General features: G+C 35.9%; 1 protein-coding gene across 4 annotated transcripts in view; it reads right to left on the reverse strand.

The window, feature by feature from the left end:
• PHC3 (polyhomeotic homolog 3) overlaps positions 1–19961 on the reverse strand; it is an 87501-nt gene that overhangs the window by 34146 nt on the left and 33394 nt on the right. For 3 of the 4 annotated variants that reach the window (XM_081234547.1, XM_081234545.1, XM_081234548.1), the window contains 5 exons: positions 18870–19116; positions 11950–12821; positions 11608–11655; positions 7219–7372; positions 1721–1971 (listed from right to left, as the gene is read on the reverse strand). In XM_081234547.1, coding sequence (XP_081090673.1) covers positions 1721–1971; positions 7219–7372; positions 11608–11655; positions 11950–12821; positions 18870–19116 — 1572 coding nt within the window. The remainder of the gene's footprint in view (positions 1–1720; positions 1972–7218; positions 7373–11607; positions 11656–11949; positions 12822–18869; positions 19117–19961) is intronic. The other variant, XM_081234546.1, reaches the window with a different exon arrangement.

The following is a 19961-nucleotide window of genomic DNA, read 5'->3' on the forward strand; positions in this document are numbered from 1 at the left end:
AGGCACTACACAGAACAATTTATGCACATTTAGTCTTCACAATAACCCTAAGAGCAAAGTATCACCTCCATCTGCTGGATGAACAAATGAATTTCAAAAAGGCTGAATGACTTGACAAAGGTTACGTAGCCTATATGTGGCAGAGCCAGGATCCAATCACTGAGGAATAGGGAGAAAAAAAACCATTCCTCCACTCACTATATATCAGAGATTCTTAGATCCAAGCTTAATATACACACAGTAAACTGAAAGCAAAGACAACTGATTAGACAGTCAACTATCACAGTGCAATCACAATGCACTACCTATGAATCTGAAAAATCAGATAGTTCAAAGTCCTTCAAAATACATAATTTTGTTTTCTTGTCTTTGATTTGGGCTTTGATTTGGGCCACTTGTCTTGGTATATTTTCTAAGGGAAAATGTTCATCTCTAGATACTAGTATGTAATGTAGCTAGGGTAGCTGTAATGTACAGTTAGTCTCAAATCACAATACTTTTAGTGACAGATATAGCACCTCAATTTTGAGGTGAACATTTTGAAGCATCTTTGAAATCTGATTGAAGGCTGAGATTTAAGAATAATGAAAAAATCTAGTTGCTAATTTTAAAGCATCAACTGGGTAACATCAGAAGTATGAGATCACTGGGAAGTTATTATTTTCTGTATTCAAGTTAAAGTTCACAAAGTATCATATTATGCAAGAAAACACCTTTAAAAAGAAACTAATGCACTTTAGGTATCATTTCAATCCCCTTAAAAAAATAAGGGCTTCCCTGGTGGCGCAGTGGTTGAGAGTCCGCCTGTCGATGCAGGGGACACGGGTTCGTGCCCCGGTCCGGAAAGATCCCACATGCTGCGGAGCGGCTGGGCCCGTGAGCCATGGCCGCTGAGCCTGCGCGTCCGGAGCCTGTGCTCCGCAACGGGAGAGGCCACAGCAGTGAAAGGCCCGCGTACCACAAAAAAATAAAATAAAATAAAATAAAATAAAATAAAATAAATAAATAAAACACGAAATAACTAAAGTCTATTATTCTCCCCGGTCCGGGAAGATCCCACATGCCGCGGAGTGGCTGGTCCTGTGAGCCATGGCCGCTGAGCCTGCACATCCGGAGCCTGTGCTCTGCAACGGGAGAGGCCACAGCAGTAAGAGGCCCGTGCACCGCAAAAAAAAAAAAAGGGGCCTCCCTGGTGGCGCAGTGGTTGAGAGTCCGCCTGCCGATGCAGGGGATACGGGTTCGTGCCCCGGTCTGGGAGGATCCCATATGCCGCGGAGCGGCTGGGCCCGTGAGCCATGGCCGCTGGGCCTGCGCGTCCGGAGCCTGTGCTCCGCAACGGGAGAGGCCACAACAGTGAGAGGCCCGCATACCGCAAAAAGAAAAAAAAAAAAATAGAAAGTTTATTTCATTGGAGTAAACATAAAATTGCCTTCTCTAAAAAAAAAAAAAAAAAAAAAAAAATTGCCTTCTCTAAAAATTATAAAACTGATATCCTTATATCCTGAAATTTTTCTTCTTAGTTTATACATTTAAATAGGTAGCGTAAAATCCTAGAAGTATATCTGGAAATATATAAAGGATATATATAAAGAAATTCTAGATAAAAGATTAACAACTTTTGAGATAAAATTACAAGCTTTTTATTAGATAACAAAGATTATATATTTTAAGATAATGCTACATGAATAATTGTAAAAATACAAATTTGCTTGCTACTTACAGGAAATGGCTCCAATCCCTCCTGAATTACAAAGCCTTCAATAACATGGGTCAAGATCTGTGGCTTAACAATAGCCTGTGGAGGTTTGTTTTCTACACTGGGTATGCTACTAGGCATAGATGTACTATTACTCCTTGTGGTAGCAGCTGGAAGTAAGAGCGGAGGTGGAGGAACAGACACATGTGAAGGATCTGACGGAGATTTAATTACTGAAGCACTGACTGATGCCACAACAGGTAATTCTACTTGCTCTGTGGAACAAAAAAAAAAAAGTCATTTTTTTAATCTTTAGCATTCTGCCCAGGCAAATATGAAAGAAAATTCAAGAATAAATATTAGTAACAATAATAGTTAATATCTGGTGCTTTAAAAAAAACATTCTAAGCAATAGTAGTTAATATCTGGTGCTTTAAAAAAACATTCTAAGACCTTTATATTTATTATCTCATTTAATCTCCACAATAACCTTATGAGATACATACTACTATTCCCACTTACAGAGGAAGGGGGTGACTTGCTCGAAGTTGTCATTCCAACTTTGGTTACAAAGAACTGTCCCATAAGACACGAAAATGTTTTAGAATGTCAATTTAAGAATAATTACTAAAAAAACTTTTAAATTTTAAGCTATACAGATATTAAATTCCCTATGTTTCTGTTTATATATTCCAAATGATATGGGGGGAAAAAGTACTTTGAAAACATGCTTAAGAAAAAAAGGATCATGAAATCCACAGAATAAGTAATAATTTTAATGAATTATACAGGGCATTACCTTTATTTCAAGCTAATCCACATCCATGCACAAATGTTCTTTGTTGTTGTTATCTTTAACAACTCTTCACTGACACTGTACATGTCAATTTGGGGGAACACTGTATACCAGGCAATTGCAAAATGTTGGGCTGGATCACTGTGATTCCTCCCCTTCAAACTCTGAGGACCACAATAAGACAGACCCACAGCCTACAATGGAGGCTTTACCTCCCCATTCGGTAGCAATAAACCTTTACTAAGCTGTACCAAAGTGGAGAGACAGAGCCAGCTGATAGCTAGGAATACCAGTGAGTACAAGATGTCTGAGAAAAATAACAAAAAAAGAACATGTGGTAAAGACAATACTACTACTTACTGAGCACTTCTGTGCCAGGTACTGTATAAATGTCTTACATGTTATAACACATTTAGTCCTCAAAACTAGCCTATGGGTAGGTACTGTTATTATCTCCATTTTATAGATGTGGAAATCAAAACACAGAAAGATAAAGCAACTTGCCTAGAGGCACACAGCTAATAAGCAGTGGAGCTGGGATACTAACCCAGGCAGTCAGGTTCTGGGTTCCGGAGACAATGCTTTTTTCATTGCTACGGTAACTCCTCTCCACCATCAGTAATGAAAAGGATTGATATCACTATCAAAAATGCTCAAAATATAGCCCAGTTAGGTAGAGAAGAAAGAAAAGAAATCCCTATCGAATAAAAATTTCAGCTAACAAAATAGTGTAGTGTCAGAAATGGAAAAGCTAACAGTTCAGACATAGTAACTCTGATGTAATTAATAACACTATGTAGCTTATCACAGCAAGATTACAGCCATAACTTAACCTAGTTCCACCAAATAATCCACCAGGATAAACTGTACTGGAAAACCTATATAAAGTCACACAATCCCTCATTAAAAACTACAAAAGAAAGTCAGCAGAGGACTTCCCTGGTGGCGCAGTGGTTAAGAATCTGCCTGCCAATTCAGGGGACACGGGTTTGATCCCTAGTCCGGGAAGATCCCACATGCTGCAGAGCATGTGCGCCACAACTACTGAAGCCCGCCCGCCTAGAGCCCATGCTCCGCAACAAGAGAAGCCACTGCAATGAGAAGCCCGTGCACAGCACAAAGAGCAGCCCCCGCTCGCCGCAAGTAGAGAAAGCCCGTGCAGCAACAAAGACCCAACGCAGCCAAAAAAAAAAAAAAAAAAAAGCAAAGCAAAGAAAAAGTCAGCAGGAAATACTGGTTTGCTGATTTCCAGGAACAAATACACAATTGTACACACGCATTACCAGACTGAAGAACTCCATAAAAATCCTACCCCACATACCCGATTTTCACATATACTCCTAGAGGAAAAGGATAAAAGATATAATCCTGAACTGGGCTAAAAAGCAATTTTTCTGTTGGAAGGAAAATATAAATCTATGGAGAAGTGAAAAATAAGATAAATTTTAGTATCTCTTATAGATTTATAACTATTTTGTTACTTTAGAAATATAAAGCTGCATTAAGTATATTGTGGTTTATTCAGAAAATACTGCTTAGTATATGTTCTAACTAATTTTTGGATCATACATACAAATAGATCTAAATTTTGTTGAAAACAAAGTTGTAAGTTACTGACTTCTTAAAAAAGTTATTAATAGCTATGACTTGCCAGTTTATAATCAGCTGTTAAAATAAAAAACACAAGAAACATTGACATATTATAGCAGAACAAAAACACAATTATTGGGGACTTCCCTGGTGGCGCAGTGGTTAAGAATCTGCCTGCCAATGCTGGGGACATGGGTTCGATCCCCAATCTGGGAAGATCCCACATGCCGCCGAGCAACTAAGCCCGTGCGCCACAACTACTGAGCCTCCCCACTCTAGAGCGCGTGAGCCACAACTACTGAGCCCACGTGCCACAACTACTGAAGCCCACGTGCCTAGAGCCCGTGCTCCACAACAAGAGAAGCCACCGCAATGAGAAGCACACGCACCTCAACAAAGAGCAGCCCCCGCTCGCCCCAACTAGAGAAAGCCCGCGAGCAGCAATAGAAACCCAACGCAGCCAAAATTTAATTAATTAGTTTTTAAAAAAAAACAAAAAAAAACACAATTACTACACTCTCTAGATTTAAGACAACTGTGAGAGAGAAACCCCAAGTTAACTGATAAGACTTTGCCACAGGTTACTCTGCCTATTCACAGTCTCATTTTCTGAGCAAGATCTATGAGCTTTTTCTACTCTTTTTTATGGATGCTTTTTTAAGAATTCTTATAGATTTATGAAGACTGAATCCTGGGTGGAAACAAGTCCCTCTATTTTTATAGGTTAGTTTATTACATGATTTGATGAGCAACCTGTGCTTGTTTTTCCCCCCTCATATACTACAGAAACTAGTTAAGTATGATGTAAATTAAAGGAAGATTCAAAAATCTACATTGTACTTAGACAATTTAGCCAGAGGGATGGATATGCCTGCCAGGATCTCAGACTACATTCCTGAGGAAATAATGTGAAGATATTCTTGAGTTTCAATATTTCAAAAATGTTTAAATTTTCTTGAGTATCATTAGTAATGATTATTAGGTAATTAAATCACAGTCACAATGCAAGGTTAGTATCCAATTAAACACATATTTCTGCCTTTAAATCAAAACTCCAAGAAATCTGCAGCAACATAAATCCATTTTCAGTGTACACAAACTACAAAGATTTAATACTATAGTTAGATTTTCTTAAATCTATCTTTTGAGGTATTATTTTGAATAAGCAAAGGCAATAATATTGAACTTGTCTTAAATATTTCATATAATTTATTGACAAAATGATTTCTATTTTTCAGGAAGGGGAAAAAGTTGGAGGAAAATTGGTTTTCCCCCTCCGTGCTTTCCAGAGATTCACATTGGTAGTAAGGGATAAAAGCTAGAAAGAAGAGAAGGGATAGAAATGTGGCATGCTGAAGAAAAGAGAGGACAAGGGCTGCTTTGGTAGCAAAGTCAGTGCCCCGTTACAGTCTGTTTCCATGCCTGTTGTAGTGGTTCTTCTTAACTGAAAGTGATCATGAAGGCCATGAGATATTCAATAGAACAAAATACTTATGACAAAGCCTGAACCAAGATTAGTATTATCTGGATAAGCGGTCAGTAAACTTTCTCTAAAGGACATATGGTCTCTGCAATGACTCATCTTTGCTGCAGTAATGCAAAAGTAGCCACAGATAATATCTGAACAAATGAACGTGGCTGTGTTGCATAGAACTTTATTCATGGACAATGAAATTTGAATTTCACATAATCTTCATATGACATGAAACATTACTCTTCTTTTGATTTTTTTTTCAAACATTAAAAAATTTTAAAACCATACTTAGCTCATGGGCCATACAAAAACATGCAGCAGGAAGGATCTGAAGCGTGAGCTATCATTTGCCAACCCCTGACCTAAATTAAATACTTAAAAAAAAAAAAAAACCCTAACACAGAATATATCTTTTTTAGGACTTAGACACCAGGCTATAGATTATAATGTTTTAGTAAAATACCTAGGATTCATAGTCACTTTGATATTATGAGGAGGAGTATAGAGAAGATTTACTTGAACTCGTAAGTATGTTCTGAAGTAGTGAATAAGAATTTGTTCTGAAGTAGTGAATAAGAATTTGTTCTGAAGTAGTGAGTAAGAATTTGAATGCTTAAGCTCAAGAATTTTTTAATCCACGTCCCTAGTAAGAATTAGTAAGGCTTAATTTAAGTACTGTCTGGGAAAGAACACTTTTAAAAGCATTTACTCAGTCTGGATCACAAGCAATTATGACGAACGTCAGATATGACTTCAAATGCTTTGTGATTTTTTTTTTTTTTTTTTTTTGCGGTATGCGGGCCTCTCACTGCTGTGGCCTCTCCCATCGTGGAGCACAGGCTCCGGACGCACAGGCTCAGCGGCCATGGCTCACGGGCCCAGCCGCTCCGTGGCATGTCGGATCCTCCCAGACCAGGGCACGAACCCGTGTCCCCTGCATCGGCAGGCGGACTCCCAACCACTGCGCCACCAGGGAAGCCCATGCTTTGTGATTTTTGGAAAGTATAATTGAAATCTTCTGATAGAACTTTGATTTATTCTAGGTTTTAAGCTAGAAATAGCTTGACACATAAGTCTGAATGGTCATATGAAACATATCTGTACAAACTACTAAAAATTCAAAGGCTGAAATACATTTTTGATTTGGGTAGTTCCTCAACAACTGTTCTAATTATTCCTCATCAAAAAAAAAAAAAAAAAGAATCCGCCTGCCAGTGCAGGGGACACAGGTTCAAGCCCTGGTCCAGGAAGATCCCACATACCGCAGAGCAACTAAGCCTGTGCGCCACGACTACTGAGCCTGTGCTGTAGAGCCCGCGAGCCACAACTACTGAGCCTGCGTGCCACAACTACTGAAGCTTGTGTGCCTAGAGCCCATGCTCTGCAACAAGAGAAGCCACCGCAATGAGAAGCCCGCGCACCGCAAAGAAGAGCAGCCCCCACTCATCGCAACTAGAGGAAGCCCGTGCACCGCAATGAAGACCCAATGCGGCCATAAATTAATTAACTAATTATTTTAAAAAGTCTTGGATTCTAATCTATGTTTTGCAGCAATTAATTACACAGCAAATTAGTTTAATACCACCTCTAGTGAAAAAAAACTTTTTCCATTACTAACATTTCTCTAATAGAAAATTTCCCCAAATCCAGGCATTTCCTCACCTAACAAAGGATGCTCAGAAGTCAAATCTTCTCCTCTCCCCACAGTTATAGCTGCTGGAGACAATGTGGGTGGTGGTGGAGTTCTATCCATTCGGACACATTCTTCTGACTCCTCTGGCATTTCTTCTTCACATACATCTTCTACTTGATAAACCTGCAACGACAAACCATGCTGCCTAAAAATGTTTCTAAAATACATTTGATAAGGTGTTCTTAATTAACAAAATAAATTCCGAGTGTTTTAAAAATTAAAAGGCAAAATGACTATTTGACAGATTGAAAGGAAAACTTTAAAATCATTCAAATGAAGTTTTTCATAATCCTTGATGATTCATGATACTTGATGATATTTCACTGAAAGCAAGTTGTGGATCAGTACCTAGGCTATAAATCACTAAGGTTTCCCAAAGATGATAGTCAAGTCAGGACATATTTTTAATTTTGTTAATTTTTTTAAATGTTTTGATTTTATACACTCAAACAACTATTTGGGGAATTTACTATAGTTTCTGTTAACTTCCATTGTCATAAATCAAAATAGATACTAATATTTTTCACAAGCATGTTAAGTAAATCTCCAAAATGACACATATTATATAAGGAAATGCACTGTTTAAAGGACTACATCCCAGGTTATTCTTTATTATATTTATGTGAATTGAGGATTAAACTTTGAAAAGTAATGTCTGAGTACCCACAAAAAAGGTATGTGATTACATGTTTAATCTTCTGATCTACTCAAGAATCTAATGAATTTTTATAAGCTAGTATCAGTTAAACAGAAAACATCTGTCCTTGAAATAACACACACACACACACACACACACACACACACACACACACACACACATCCTAAACCATTTGACATATTACTTTTAGTTCTTTAATATTGTTCCATACTTATAGAAGAAAGTTACATCTTTAATTTAACTACCTTGTTATCCAATGGTAAAGATAATACTTAAGAAGAAAACATGGACTCAAAAGTACTCTGAGAAGGAACTTTAAAAATGTCTAACCTATTATTAATTTTTTAATTAAATTTAAGGCTGAATTTTCAAAGTCCACTTGTAGAGACTGACACAGGTATTTGTTTTAATCTGTCATCGTTTTTTATTTAACCATTCTTTTTGAAAGATGACAGGTCACTAAAAACAAAGCCACAAAGCAATTTACCCCCTTCTTATATGTACAAAGTTTATTACTTACATTTATAAAAGTTGTGAGTTTTTAAGATAACTTACCCAAACTGATTAATATTTCTAATAAATATCAAAACAAAAAATGTTTCTTCAACATTCACAAAAAACTTTTAAATGATCTAATATTGTATGTATTTTTAATCAAACTATTGAAAAAGTTTGATTTGAAATTAAATATAAAAACAATCAATATTCCTGAAACCAGCATAAACAATGTGTGATAAAAAGGACTATGAAGTTTTACCTACAAAGGCATATCTAACAACAGCAATAGAATTTAAAAACCAAAACAAACAAAAAAGACCCCTAATTTTTCAAGACTCCATTAAGAAAAAAAAGCTTCCTTTTTTTAAAATTAAAAAATCCCTTTGTTACTGATAATTTTATATCAAATATAATATCCTGAGCTGTGATTCGAATCAGCTACTAAGTAGGCAACATTTTTAAAAGTTATTTGCTCACAACCCTGAATCTGGAAACCTGTTTCACTAAGAGAGAGTCCTTGCCTCATGTCTGGATCCTCAGGAGTGAAAGCAGTCGTTCATTACTGTACAGCGCAACAATGATAGCTGCTAGTGTCTGTTCACGATAATTTTTTTTAAATGATGATAATGTCCAATATAGGGAAAGTCATCCAAAAAAATGTCCTGGGGGTTAAAGGAAAAACAAAAAACAAAAACTTCTAGTGAGGGGCACCTGCTGTAGTAGTGATTACCTTAATTTGGCAGAGTGGTGGGGATGTTGATTCAGAGGTAATTAGACAAGTAATGGTTGTATCAACCAGCTCAACTGTATCTATGTACCATTCCTTTATTAGATATTACTTTTCTTCCAAAGATCATCTTTTCATAAAATGCTGAAACTCTCTCTTTAATATTAATGCTGTCACAAGTTTTTCAAACACCTACTACAGTACCTTTCAAGGAATCAAAGATCATGCATGATCATGCATAGTATTCTGATTTTTAAAATGTAATGAAAGAGTTTTAAAGGATTAAAAGAGGCAAACACAAATAACATATTCTGAAATAATCCAACAAAGAATACTGTAAAATATTTTTCGTTCTTTACAGGTAAGCCTAACTATACATACTTTCTTCCACATCTCCCATGTAAAGGCAAAGTAAGTTAAGGAATAAAAGAAGTAGGCAAAAGCAGATCTGTCACAGACATCTGGCACCATCAGCATAAAAAAAATCTAAGTGCGACAACTAAAAGACTGAATAAAGCAAAGAAGTGAAGGTTTTGCTCACAAGATCATTTGGAAACTGTACATCACAATTTCTCTTTAATTCATAACTATGACTATTCTAAAACTAACACTGGCTGCCAAACTTACCTCAATAAAGTACATTAGTCCCATCTGTCTCCTTTCCCTAAATAAACTGTGGAAAACATTTATTAGTTCTAAATTATCTACACTTACCATATCTTACTTATCATACCTAAATGTCAATGGAAAATCTTTTAAAAAAACATACTGATTTTACTTTGAAAATTCACTTATCTTTGAAAATTCCACATCTCTTAGAAGTAAGTATCTCTCTACCTTTGAATATTTGAAACAACCAGGAAATTGTGAACGAATGTGTAATTCATGAAGAAATGTGATGGTTAAAAAAATTGATTTGATAAAGGTAATAAAAGAAAAATACAGCAATTTAATAAGTAGGCTATGGTACTCAAAGAAAGGTAAAAGATAAGAACAATAACATGGAAACATCTGTAGCAAATATGACCATACCAGTGATAGCAGAGAAAGTTATTCTTCTCATGAAAAAAAAAAATTCCAAAAATGAGGTAACATAAATTTTAAAAAAACCAAAATTAATAGAGGGCAGAAAATAATAAGATCCTAGATATTTTTAGCTTCAATTCAAGGGTTGTTATGTTTTGGATATTTCTATCCCAAACATGTTCCTCCAAGGTCTGCCCTAACAAAAATAATTAGAAAAATATAAGGCATATAGAGAAATTTTATTTTTTTACTTGTTAAAAACCAATTCATTGAACTAGAAAGTGAGAATATAAATTCAAATTAAATTTGATTTCTTTGAAGGTACTGTACACTTTTAAGCCTGTGTTTTTATATTATAATATCCATTGTAAACTCTTCAAAAATCCATTAAAAGAAAATATAGAGACATAATAATTGAAATACAAACTTATTTCTAGATGCCCATTGTTGTCTTTGTCAAGTTCTGTTCTTAATAAAAGTGAGTAGGAAGTGGAATTCAATCTCTTCATGCCTATTAAGATCAGTCAGAATGACAAGAATAAAGAATCTATAAATTTGCATCCTGAGAACCAAAATGTTTCCCCTTAAGGAACAGACTTTGAAACTCCTTTCCTTTCTGAGTTTATGGTTACTAGCCTTTAAGTGATAAAATCTCTTTAGTGAGGTTTGATATAAAACCTCCTTTGGGGGGTGGTGGTGGGATGAACTGGGAGATTGAGATTGACATGTACACACTAATATATATAAAATAGATAACTAATAGGAACCCACTGTGTAAAAATAAAATAAAATTCAAAAAAAGTAAAAATGAAAAAAATAAAACCTCTTTTGAGAATATTGTTTTCCTCAGTTATAAATTAATTATGAATTTGATCATTCTAACATTTAGAGACCTTATTTCAATTTTTATTATAAATTATTTTATAAATTTAAAAAGTCCTTTATAGAATGTTTAAAAGAAAAACATTTTTCAGGATAATTTTCCTCTGTAGGCAATATGTACCATTTCTAGAGGTTTATTTTGATAAATTTCACCACAATCTCAGTTACTCAAAACTTTTACTCCTCCCAGTGGATTTTTTCATCCTCAGTATTCAACTCATCCACTGAGATTTCCTTAGCTTTTTAAATGAGAAATATTTTAAGTATATATTCTCCCTTAGTAGAAATTTAAAAATCAGAAGTTTAATAATTCTAAAAGATGGCCTACAGTTAATGTTGTTTTTGCAAAGTTGGATTCTTTCCTAGAATAACTGGTTTTTACAAAGTTTTAATTACAAAATACAAGTTTACCAAAAAATTACATCAAACAAGCATACCTCCACCTTGAAGCAAAAGCCCCATAAAGGCCTAGTACTTCAGAATGCATACAGCCAAAAAGGTTAGCTAGATAAACCATACGTTTAAGAACATACAAGCCAACAGAAGGGATCTATGAAGGATAATCACCTTAAGAGAAAAAACTTTGTGCAGATGACACTGGTTCAAATGCATTCCCTTGGGGAAAAAAAATCAACTCTGTAAAGATAGCAGATGGATTTGTTTAAATAGTAATAAAATTAACGAGGGACTTTAATAACCATCACAAATTATCAAGCATGCAACCATACTACAACAAAAGGCATTTTTTTTTTTTTTGTCCATACAGCATGTATGTCAGATACTGACAGACGGAAATTTCAAGCTTTTTAAATTCATTGGCGTTTAGATCTAATGATATAACATAGCGTGGGAGAAAACGGTTTTTACTTTCAGGTCAGCAAGAAAGTCAAAGAGCTTCCAAGGGCTTACCACTGGTGGATCAACGGATGCTGGTGGTTGTACTTGTAGGTTTACCGCAACAGTCTGTGGAGGAGGAAGAGTCTGAAATGGCAACTGGACCAAAGCTTCTGCAGCTGGAAGCTCCTCTTCTGACACCAAAGCATTCTGCACCAAAACCTGGCCCTGGGACAGAATTTCAGGCTGCACTTGTAAAGACTGCATAGACTGCAAGGGCAGTGGTGGAATCTGAGCTGGAGGAGATGTCGACATCTGCGGAGGGGTTGCAATTGGGATTGGAGAGGACTGCAGGGTTGAATATTGCTGGTGTGATGCTGGAGACACAATCTGCTGACCTGGGGACACCAAGGCGGACTGCTGAACTGGGCCAATGTGTACAACAGGGGAAGCTGGAAGTGGAAGATGGGATGGAAGATTCAGCTGTGCTGTAGGTTGCACCTGATTAGCAGTGGACTGCTGCAAGTTTGACCCTGGCTGGAGAGCTGATGACACAAGTGGGTGTGGCTGAATAAGTGCTTGTGGATGAATAATTATAGTAGGAGACTGACTTGGTGAATGAGGTGGTGGAGGAGACACCACTACAGACTGCTGTGCTGACTGTGACTGGCTAGGAGACACTGGTAAAGGAGGGGGATGACTCTGAATTGGGGAACAATGCTGTGACTGGGCACTACTGGGAGCTGGAGGCAGGCCGTGGTTTTGGAGTGGTAAACAGTGCTGGGATGGCGGTGGGTCTTGAGTTGGACTTTGAAGTGTGATTGGCTGAATTTGCTGTTGCTGCTGTTGTAGCATCAGCTGATGGTGGGAAACTTTGGGAGGTGGTGAATGAAGAGGAATCTGCTGATGTTTTATTAGAGGATGAGGCTGAATTGGAGGATATGAAGCTGTGAGAGAAAAAAATGACAATTAGTATTTATTTCAAAAATAATCACATAAATTTTAAAATAAATCTAAATGAGGAAAGTTTTCGCATCAGAAGGTCACAATCATCAGAAATCTATTACAAGTCTTCCCAACAAGAATGGCTCAAAAATGTAATGACAAACAACTTTTCCTTGGAAAACTACATAATTTCATAAAACAAACTGTACTGTGATAAGTTCCAAAAGAAAACTGCCTAAAACAACTGATTCATAAATCTGAATTTACACATGATTTATTCTTATTAAATTTTATATGTCACCAGAATATTTCCATTAACTTTTAACAAAGTTTATCCACTTGAATTCCTTCTCTGGGAAGAAGAGGAGTGTAACTGAACAAGTGTAATATAAATAAAGATAATTTCAAAATCATAAGATAAAGGTTTCATCCTTTCTAATCCGTGTCTAAACATTCTTCCAACTAACAGTCAATGTAATTACCTATAAAGCTTCCCAAATAAGTTCCCCAATTTGAACTGAGATGAGTAGTTGGTACTATTTGACCTAGGAAAATATTTTGTATAAAAAGTTAATTCACTTAAGCAAAACACATATGTGAATCCTACAGCATGGTTAAATAATCACAGTAACTAAGAAATGAAATTTCAGGGGCCATTCCAAATCCAGGAGAGCAATAGTTTAGCTTGCAGAAAAAATGATGCAATCAGCCACGCTGTCTAGACAAATAATCTTGTTTTACTTCTCTCTCCCACATACACTAAAAGAAACCTACAGTAATCTATAAGTGATAATACCAGTTTTCTCCACAAGGGAGCCACTCACAACAGGAAATATATATGTAAGGATTAGCAAAATCAAGTAGTAAGTAGTTTCCACATCATTATGCCTCTTCTGCATACTGACTGGTGCATATGTTCACACAGAGGGAGATGCTGGTGAAATCCTATCTAAATAAGAATGGAAACTGGGTTCACTAGAAAATAAACTGAAAAGATTACTTAATATTAATATCATGTAACATTATCACATTTAAAATATACCTAAAAACAGGCAAACATTTTTTCTTAATCTCAGACTGTAATGCCTTGTATCTATTTTTATATTCAACCATTATTTGTGACAAAGACCTTATACAAAATTCTAACAACTTCTTTTCAACCTTTCTGTATTTGGTTGGTTATTATTTGAAATTCTGGAGATTCTTTAAGGAAATTAACATCTGATTAACATCTCAAGAAAGAAGCATTTAGAAGGTTCAACAAATACCCACAAATTGTTAAAACCACAATGGAAATTAGATCTAAAAGTTCATCTAACAAAGTAATTTTCATATAACTAGACTAGCATTTCCAACTAGGACTGAAACTTTTATGTCAGCGCTTTATAAATGTGTTGATAAAGACTCTCTATTATAGAGTACTCAAACAACTCTTGGGCTTTATAGAGTTACCTTTCCACCAAGGGGCTGAAGGTGCTTTCATTTCTCTCTCCTTTGTACTCACAAAATGCCTGTTGAGTAGGTACCCTTTTACAGATAAGGAAGTAGAGGTTTACCAAAGGCCCACGTTAATTCAATGTTTAAGTTATAATTAAAATTTACGATATTCTTGAAGTACAATGGAGATTATATTCATGGGAATAAAAAGTCTTTCTCTGCTCTAGCAAGTAAGCAATCTTTGCCTTCTAGAGCTGGTAATTCAATACAATAATAGTCATCCTTTCACCTAAATAAAATTTTTCTTTGATCAGAAATCAAAATGAGTCTATATATTTTATATTAGTCCATTAATTCCAACTGACAAGCACATATACTATAGAATAACTGTGAGGGTATCTTAAACAATACTTCCGTATAAGAAAAGTCCTAGTGTTCTGGAGAATCATGACGTGTGTTAATTTCTCTGATTTTAATAAACACTTTAATATTGTCAGGGTGGCCTTATAACTGGAGAATTAATGATTGGCACCATCTCTCACATATGCAGCAGAACCTTTTATTATTGCAAATAATTAAATATATTATTGTAAATTATTATATTATTTCATTCAGTAGTTACTACAACCCCATGAGGTACATAGGGTACTATACTAATCCAGTATATTTCAAGTGAAGAAACTTTCAGTAGTGAAGTGACTGGCCTAAAATCACCTGGCTATTAAGGGGCAGCACTGGGTATAAAAGAATCCACAGTCTTAGCTGAGTCTAGGTTCCTATTATGGTCTGAATGTATGTGTCCCCCAAAATTCATGTTGAAGCCCTAACCCTTAATGTGACTGTGTTTGGTAAGGGGGCCTCTAAGGAAGTAATTATGGTTAAATGAGGTCAAAAGCGTGAGGCCCTGACCCAACAGGATGAGACAGAAGAGAACTCGATATCCTCTCTTCTTGCACTCAGAGGAAAGACTGTATGAGGACAAACTAGAAGGCAGCCATCTGCAAGCCTGAAAGAGAGCGCTCACCAAAAACCAAACACTGCCAGTTCTTGATCTTGAGCTTTCCAGCCTCCAGAACTGTGAGAAGACAAATTTCTGTTGTTTAAGCCAGCGGTTCCCAACCATTTTGGCACCAGGGACCATTTTCATGGAAGACAATTTTTCCAGGGATGGGGAGAGGGGCAGATATGGTGGTTCAGGCCATAATGTGAGCAATGAGGAATGGGGAGCGGGAGATGAAGCTTCACTACTCACCCGCCTGCCGCTCACCTCCTGCTGTGTGGCCTGATTTCTAACAGGCCGAGGACCGCTACTGGTCCGTGGCCTGGGGGTTGGGGACCCCTGGTTTAACCTATCTAGGTCATGGTATTTTTTTTATGATAGCCTAAGCAGACTAATTAGGCTTTTCACTACATACTGGATTAATGTCTGCAAAAAAAGATGCATATTTTTTCTAACTAATTTCATAAAAGCTCTAAAGACTGAGCTCTAATATAGTTCATGATAATTTCCAGACCTTTGGTTAAATTTGCCTTTATTTTATATATTAAAAATAGGATTAATAAATACCAAGTGGGAATTCCACCCTCAAGAAGAAATGATGAAGAAAACTAAATGATGTTAGCACCCTAGAAATACATGTAAGGAAATAATAACCATGTCTGTTATATGTCTATTATAATAATTACTAGACTATACTATGTTAGAATACAAGCAGATTTTTTAATACTTGAAAGGGACCTGCAGGAGAAGCATTCTTCTAATTGAAGAAAAGGACAAATTACCAATTCAAGAATCTCAAAAAAAAAAAAAAAACAAAAAAAAAACAACTCAGCTTCAGACTAACTCCATACCAACAAGAGCAGAAAAACTAAAAGGGTAGAAAAATGATAACTGCTGCCTTGCCAGAAGATACAAATTGCTTTGAATAACTGCATTTTTAAGTTAAAACTGAATTTTTAAGTTTGGAAGCTGCAAAGGTTTATGTGGCTTAGGGTGTTCCATTTGGTTTTATTTCTAAAAAGTAACACCACAGAAACTGGAGTTGGGTTAATACACATAAGCTCTAAATCTGGAATTGCAATTGTCCTGAAGTCTCAGGATGGTGTAAGGCCCTCTTACTCTTAGATGGTTTTAGCTTACTGGTCTCCTCCATACTTACATAAAATATTGGCCATCAGAGGAAGGCAACTATAAAGATATTATCACACTATCAATGAAAAGGGGAAGAATAAGTGTTAACTTAGAAACAGATATTGTGAGTTCAGGGGGAATGAAAATCCAAAAGCAGATCTCTTTGCTTGAACTAACCCTGAAAGAGTTCCTACCTTTCTCTTTGAAAGGATATTAACCTACCCTCCATTATAATCTATCAAAACTATAGAAATCAATATAAATTGTCCCCTGAGCAGTCATTCCAAGCACAGTGGGTCACTGCCTCTCCACACTAACTCCTTCCACCAACACTGGCCAGGGAATTCCCTGGCGTTCCAGTGGTTAGGACTCCGCGCTTTCACTGCCGAGGGCATGGGTTCAACCTCTGGTTGGGTAACTAAGATCCCACAAGCCATGGAGCGCAGCCAAACAGAAAACAAAACAAAACAAACACTGGCCAGAGAGGCTGGTTTGAGGCTAAGAATACTCTGGACAATACAGTACAAAAATCCTGTTATCATGCCATATAGATAGCAGGACCTTGCACACAGATGTTTATAAAAAAGAATTCACATCTAACCATACTATGAGTGGATTTATTATTTATACATTCTAACAAACCCTTCACTTATCTAAGATTCAGACTGAAGAATTCTAAGCAGTGATACCTAGTTAGTACAAATGGAAAAAAAAACTGTGCTATAACTTCCAAAATTCAAATGGAAAAAAAAATCAACTATTAATCCAACAAATATTTACTATTGTCCACCTATTATAGATATAAGTACATATAAGGCACAACTTACTGCTGTCAAGATAAAAGAATGAAAAGGTTAATCTGAAAAAGAATAAAAAGATTTAATAAATGTAAAGTACCTGAAACGCGGGTGCTTGATATTAGTTCCCTACCCTCAAAGAGCTGACTTACTGTCTAGTAGAAAAGCTAAGATCAATAAGTATATAAATAACTATAAAAGAAAAAGTACCACAAAGAAATATAAAAATGCTATACAAGAGACTTCCCTGGTGGTCCAGTGGCTAAGACTCCACACTCCCAATGCAGGGGGCCCAGATTCGATCCCTGGTCAGGGAACTAGATCCCACATGACACAACTAAGAGTTCGCATGCTGCACCTAAAGATCCCACATGCCGCAACTAAAAGATCCCCGCATGCTGCAACTAAGACTCAGTGCAGACAATTAAATGAATTTTTTTTTTTAAATGCTATACAAGTTCAGAAGGATGAGAGATTTCTAACTAGGGGAATCAAACAATTCCAAGATCTTGAGATTGCATGATATAGAGAATGTTGGCAATATCAGCACAGAGGAAACATAAAAAGAGAAAAGGCAACCTTCGGCAGTGTAAAATGAATCTTTAAAAAGTAATGCAAAAAAAAGAAAAAAAAGTAATGCATAATTATAAAAGGATAGAAAGAAGATGCTTACCTGATGAGGCTGGATCAAAGGAAGATTTTTTTTTTTTAATGTGACATATGTGAGGTATCTAGCCCAGTGCATCTCATAAACACACACACAAACACACACACACACACACACACACTTTCAATAAACAATAGTTAAACTGGTATAAAAACATATGTAGATATATTAAGAATAGGAGAGATCTAAGTATGCTTAAGAAGCAAAAGAAAGGATCCATCATGAGGGAGACAAAAGATGCTATAATAACTAAGAAAGAAGGTCAGAAGCCAGTAAAAAAGACGCAATCAATGACACAAGGAAATAGTGCTAACTTTAAAGAAGAAAGCAGATAATTCCTTATCCTATTAAAAGTGAAGAAAGCTCAACACTGAGAAATTCTGAGATGAACAGAAGACATGGTAAGGAAACTCAGTCTGCACGGCTGCAGAATTTCCAGCATGAGAACCATGAAGCAACATTATCTGTAGATGGCAGAGGGAGCACACACGGGATTCAAAGGCTGATGAAAATGAAAACGACTTAGTCGATTCCCTGACATTTGCCTCTCAGAGATGAAATCAAAGATGGAAAAAAAGCAACATGGTGAGGAAAATAATTATGCATAATCCTTATTTTTGGAAACTGATAAATTCCTCCCACTAATGACAATGTTAAAGAAAAATACATACTTGCTTTTTTAAAAAAGCTTTTAATTTTGTTCCACTAAAGCACATTATAAACAAACCACAGGCAAATTTTTTTAAAGCTAAAAGGTTTCATCGACATAACAGAAGACCAGCACATGATGAAGATGTTAATCAAATGTCAACTGACCCAAAAAATCTATTTTATTATTATAATTTGTTTTAGCTGTTGGGCTCTTTTGATTTTTCAAGCTACACTACTGTTCTTTTGTTAACTTATAAAATTCACATTTTAAAATGTTTTAAAAGTATTCTCGTTCAAGTAATGGACATCTTTTGTTTTGCTAAGGAAATGAATAATGCAACTATTTTCAACAAAAGCTTTATCCCACCTGGTGCTATTAACTGGTGAATACTTGATGTCCGGGTGACAGCTGTGCTTCGTGATTCCAGACTTGGACTTTCTCCTTTCTTATTACTTTCTGGAGAAGGATCTCGTTGGCTGATTTTAGAACTGGTCACTGTTGTTTTGTTATGACAAATTGTCAATGACTGAGTTTGACTAGTACTTTTTGGCGGACCATTTTGTGAGCTAGATAATACACCCAACTTCTGGCTGCGTAATGTTAAGTTCTGAACCTAAGAACCACATAACAAAAAATAAGGATGAAACAGATGGTATTAATTGATGTGGTAATCATTACCATTATAACAACAATGACAGCACATTTATATTACGCTTTTTATATTATGCATAAAGCTACAAGCACTTGAAACAACTAATTAACCCTGAAGGAAAGGGGAGCTATTATTCTAAGTAATCATATCTTAAACATTAAGTGGCAATTTTTTAAAAAAGACATTAAGGAAAAGAATCATTAAGAACTAACTGAAAATAGAATATATATATATATATATATATATATATATATATATATATATATATATATATAGCAAATGAACTATCAATATGAGGAAATTACTCTGCAACATACTGCATTTTAAAGTTACCAGGTCAGAGACAGTCAAAAGGAAGGAGAAAGAGGAAGAGCATTCCAGGCAAAGAAGAAAACTTGAGCAAAGCTGCAGAGGTGGGAGAGCCCAGGGTGTGGAGGGAAGAATGAGCAGTTCCTTCTACTTCACTCTGAGTTCTCCATGACAGGATTGGGAAACATTTTAAGGCTAAAAGTCCCTCATAAACTTGTGAGAAATTACTACACACAATTAGGACAGTGTGGATACAATATTGCTATCTTAAAGATCAGAAAGATAACAAAAAAAGAAAGTTAATAGGTCTACAGAGATTATAAGGGAACTAATCTTCGAAGTAAGAAGACAAATTCATGAAATCACCTACCCCATTGTGATAACTATGAAAAGCATTTCCTATTAACTAACTTTAAAGAGTTAGTGAGATTTTGTTGTGGTGGTTATGAAACACTCACTTGCCTTTGAGAACTAGATCCTATGAACTAAAGACGTCG

The sequence above is a fragment of the Mesoplodon bidens genome (genome assembly GCF_964165515.1).
Source record: "Mesoplodon bidens genome assembly, chromosome: 5".
Taxonomy (NCBI): Eukaryota; Metazoa; Chordata; class Mammalia; order Artiodactyla; family Ziphiidae; genus Mesoplodon; species Mesoplodon bidens.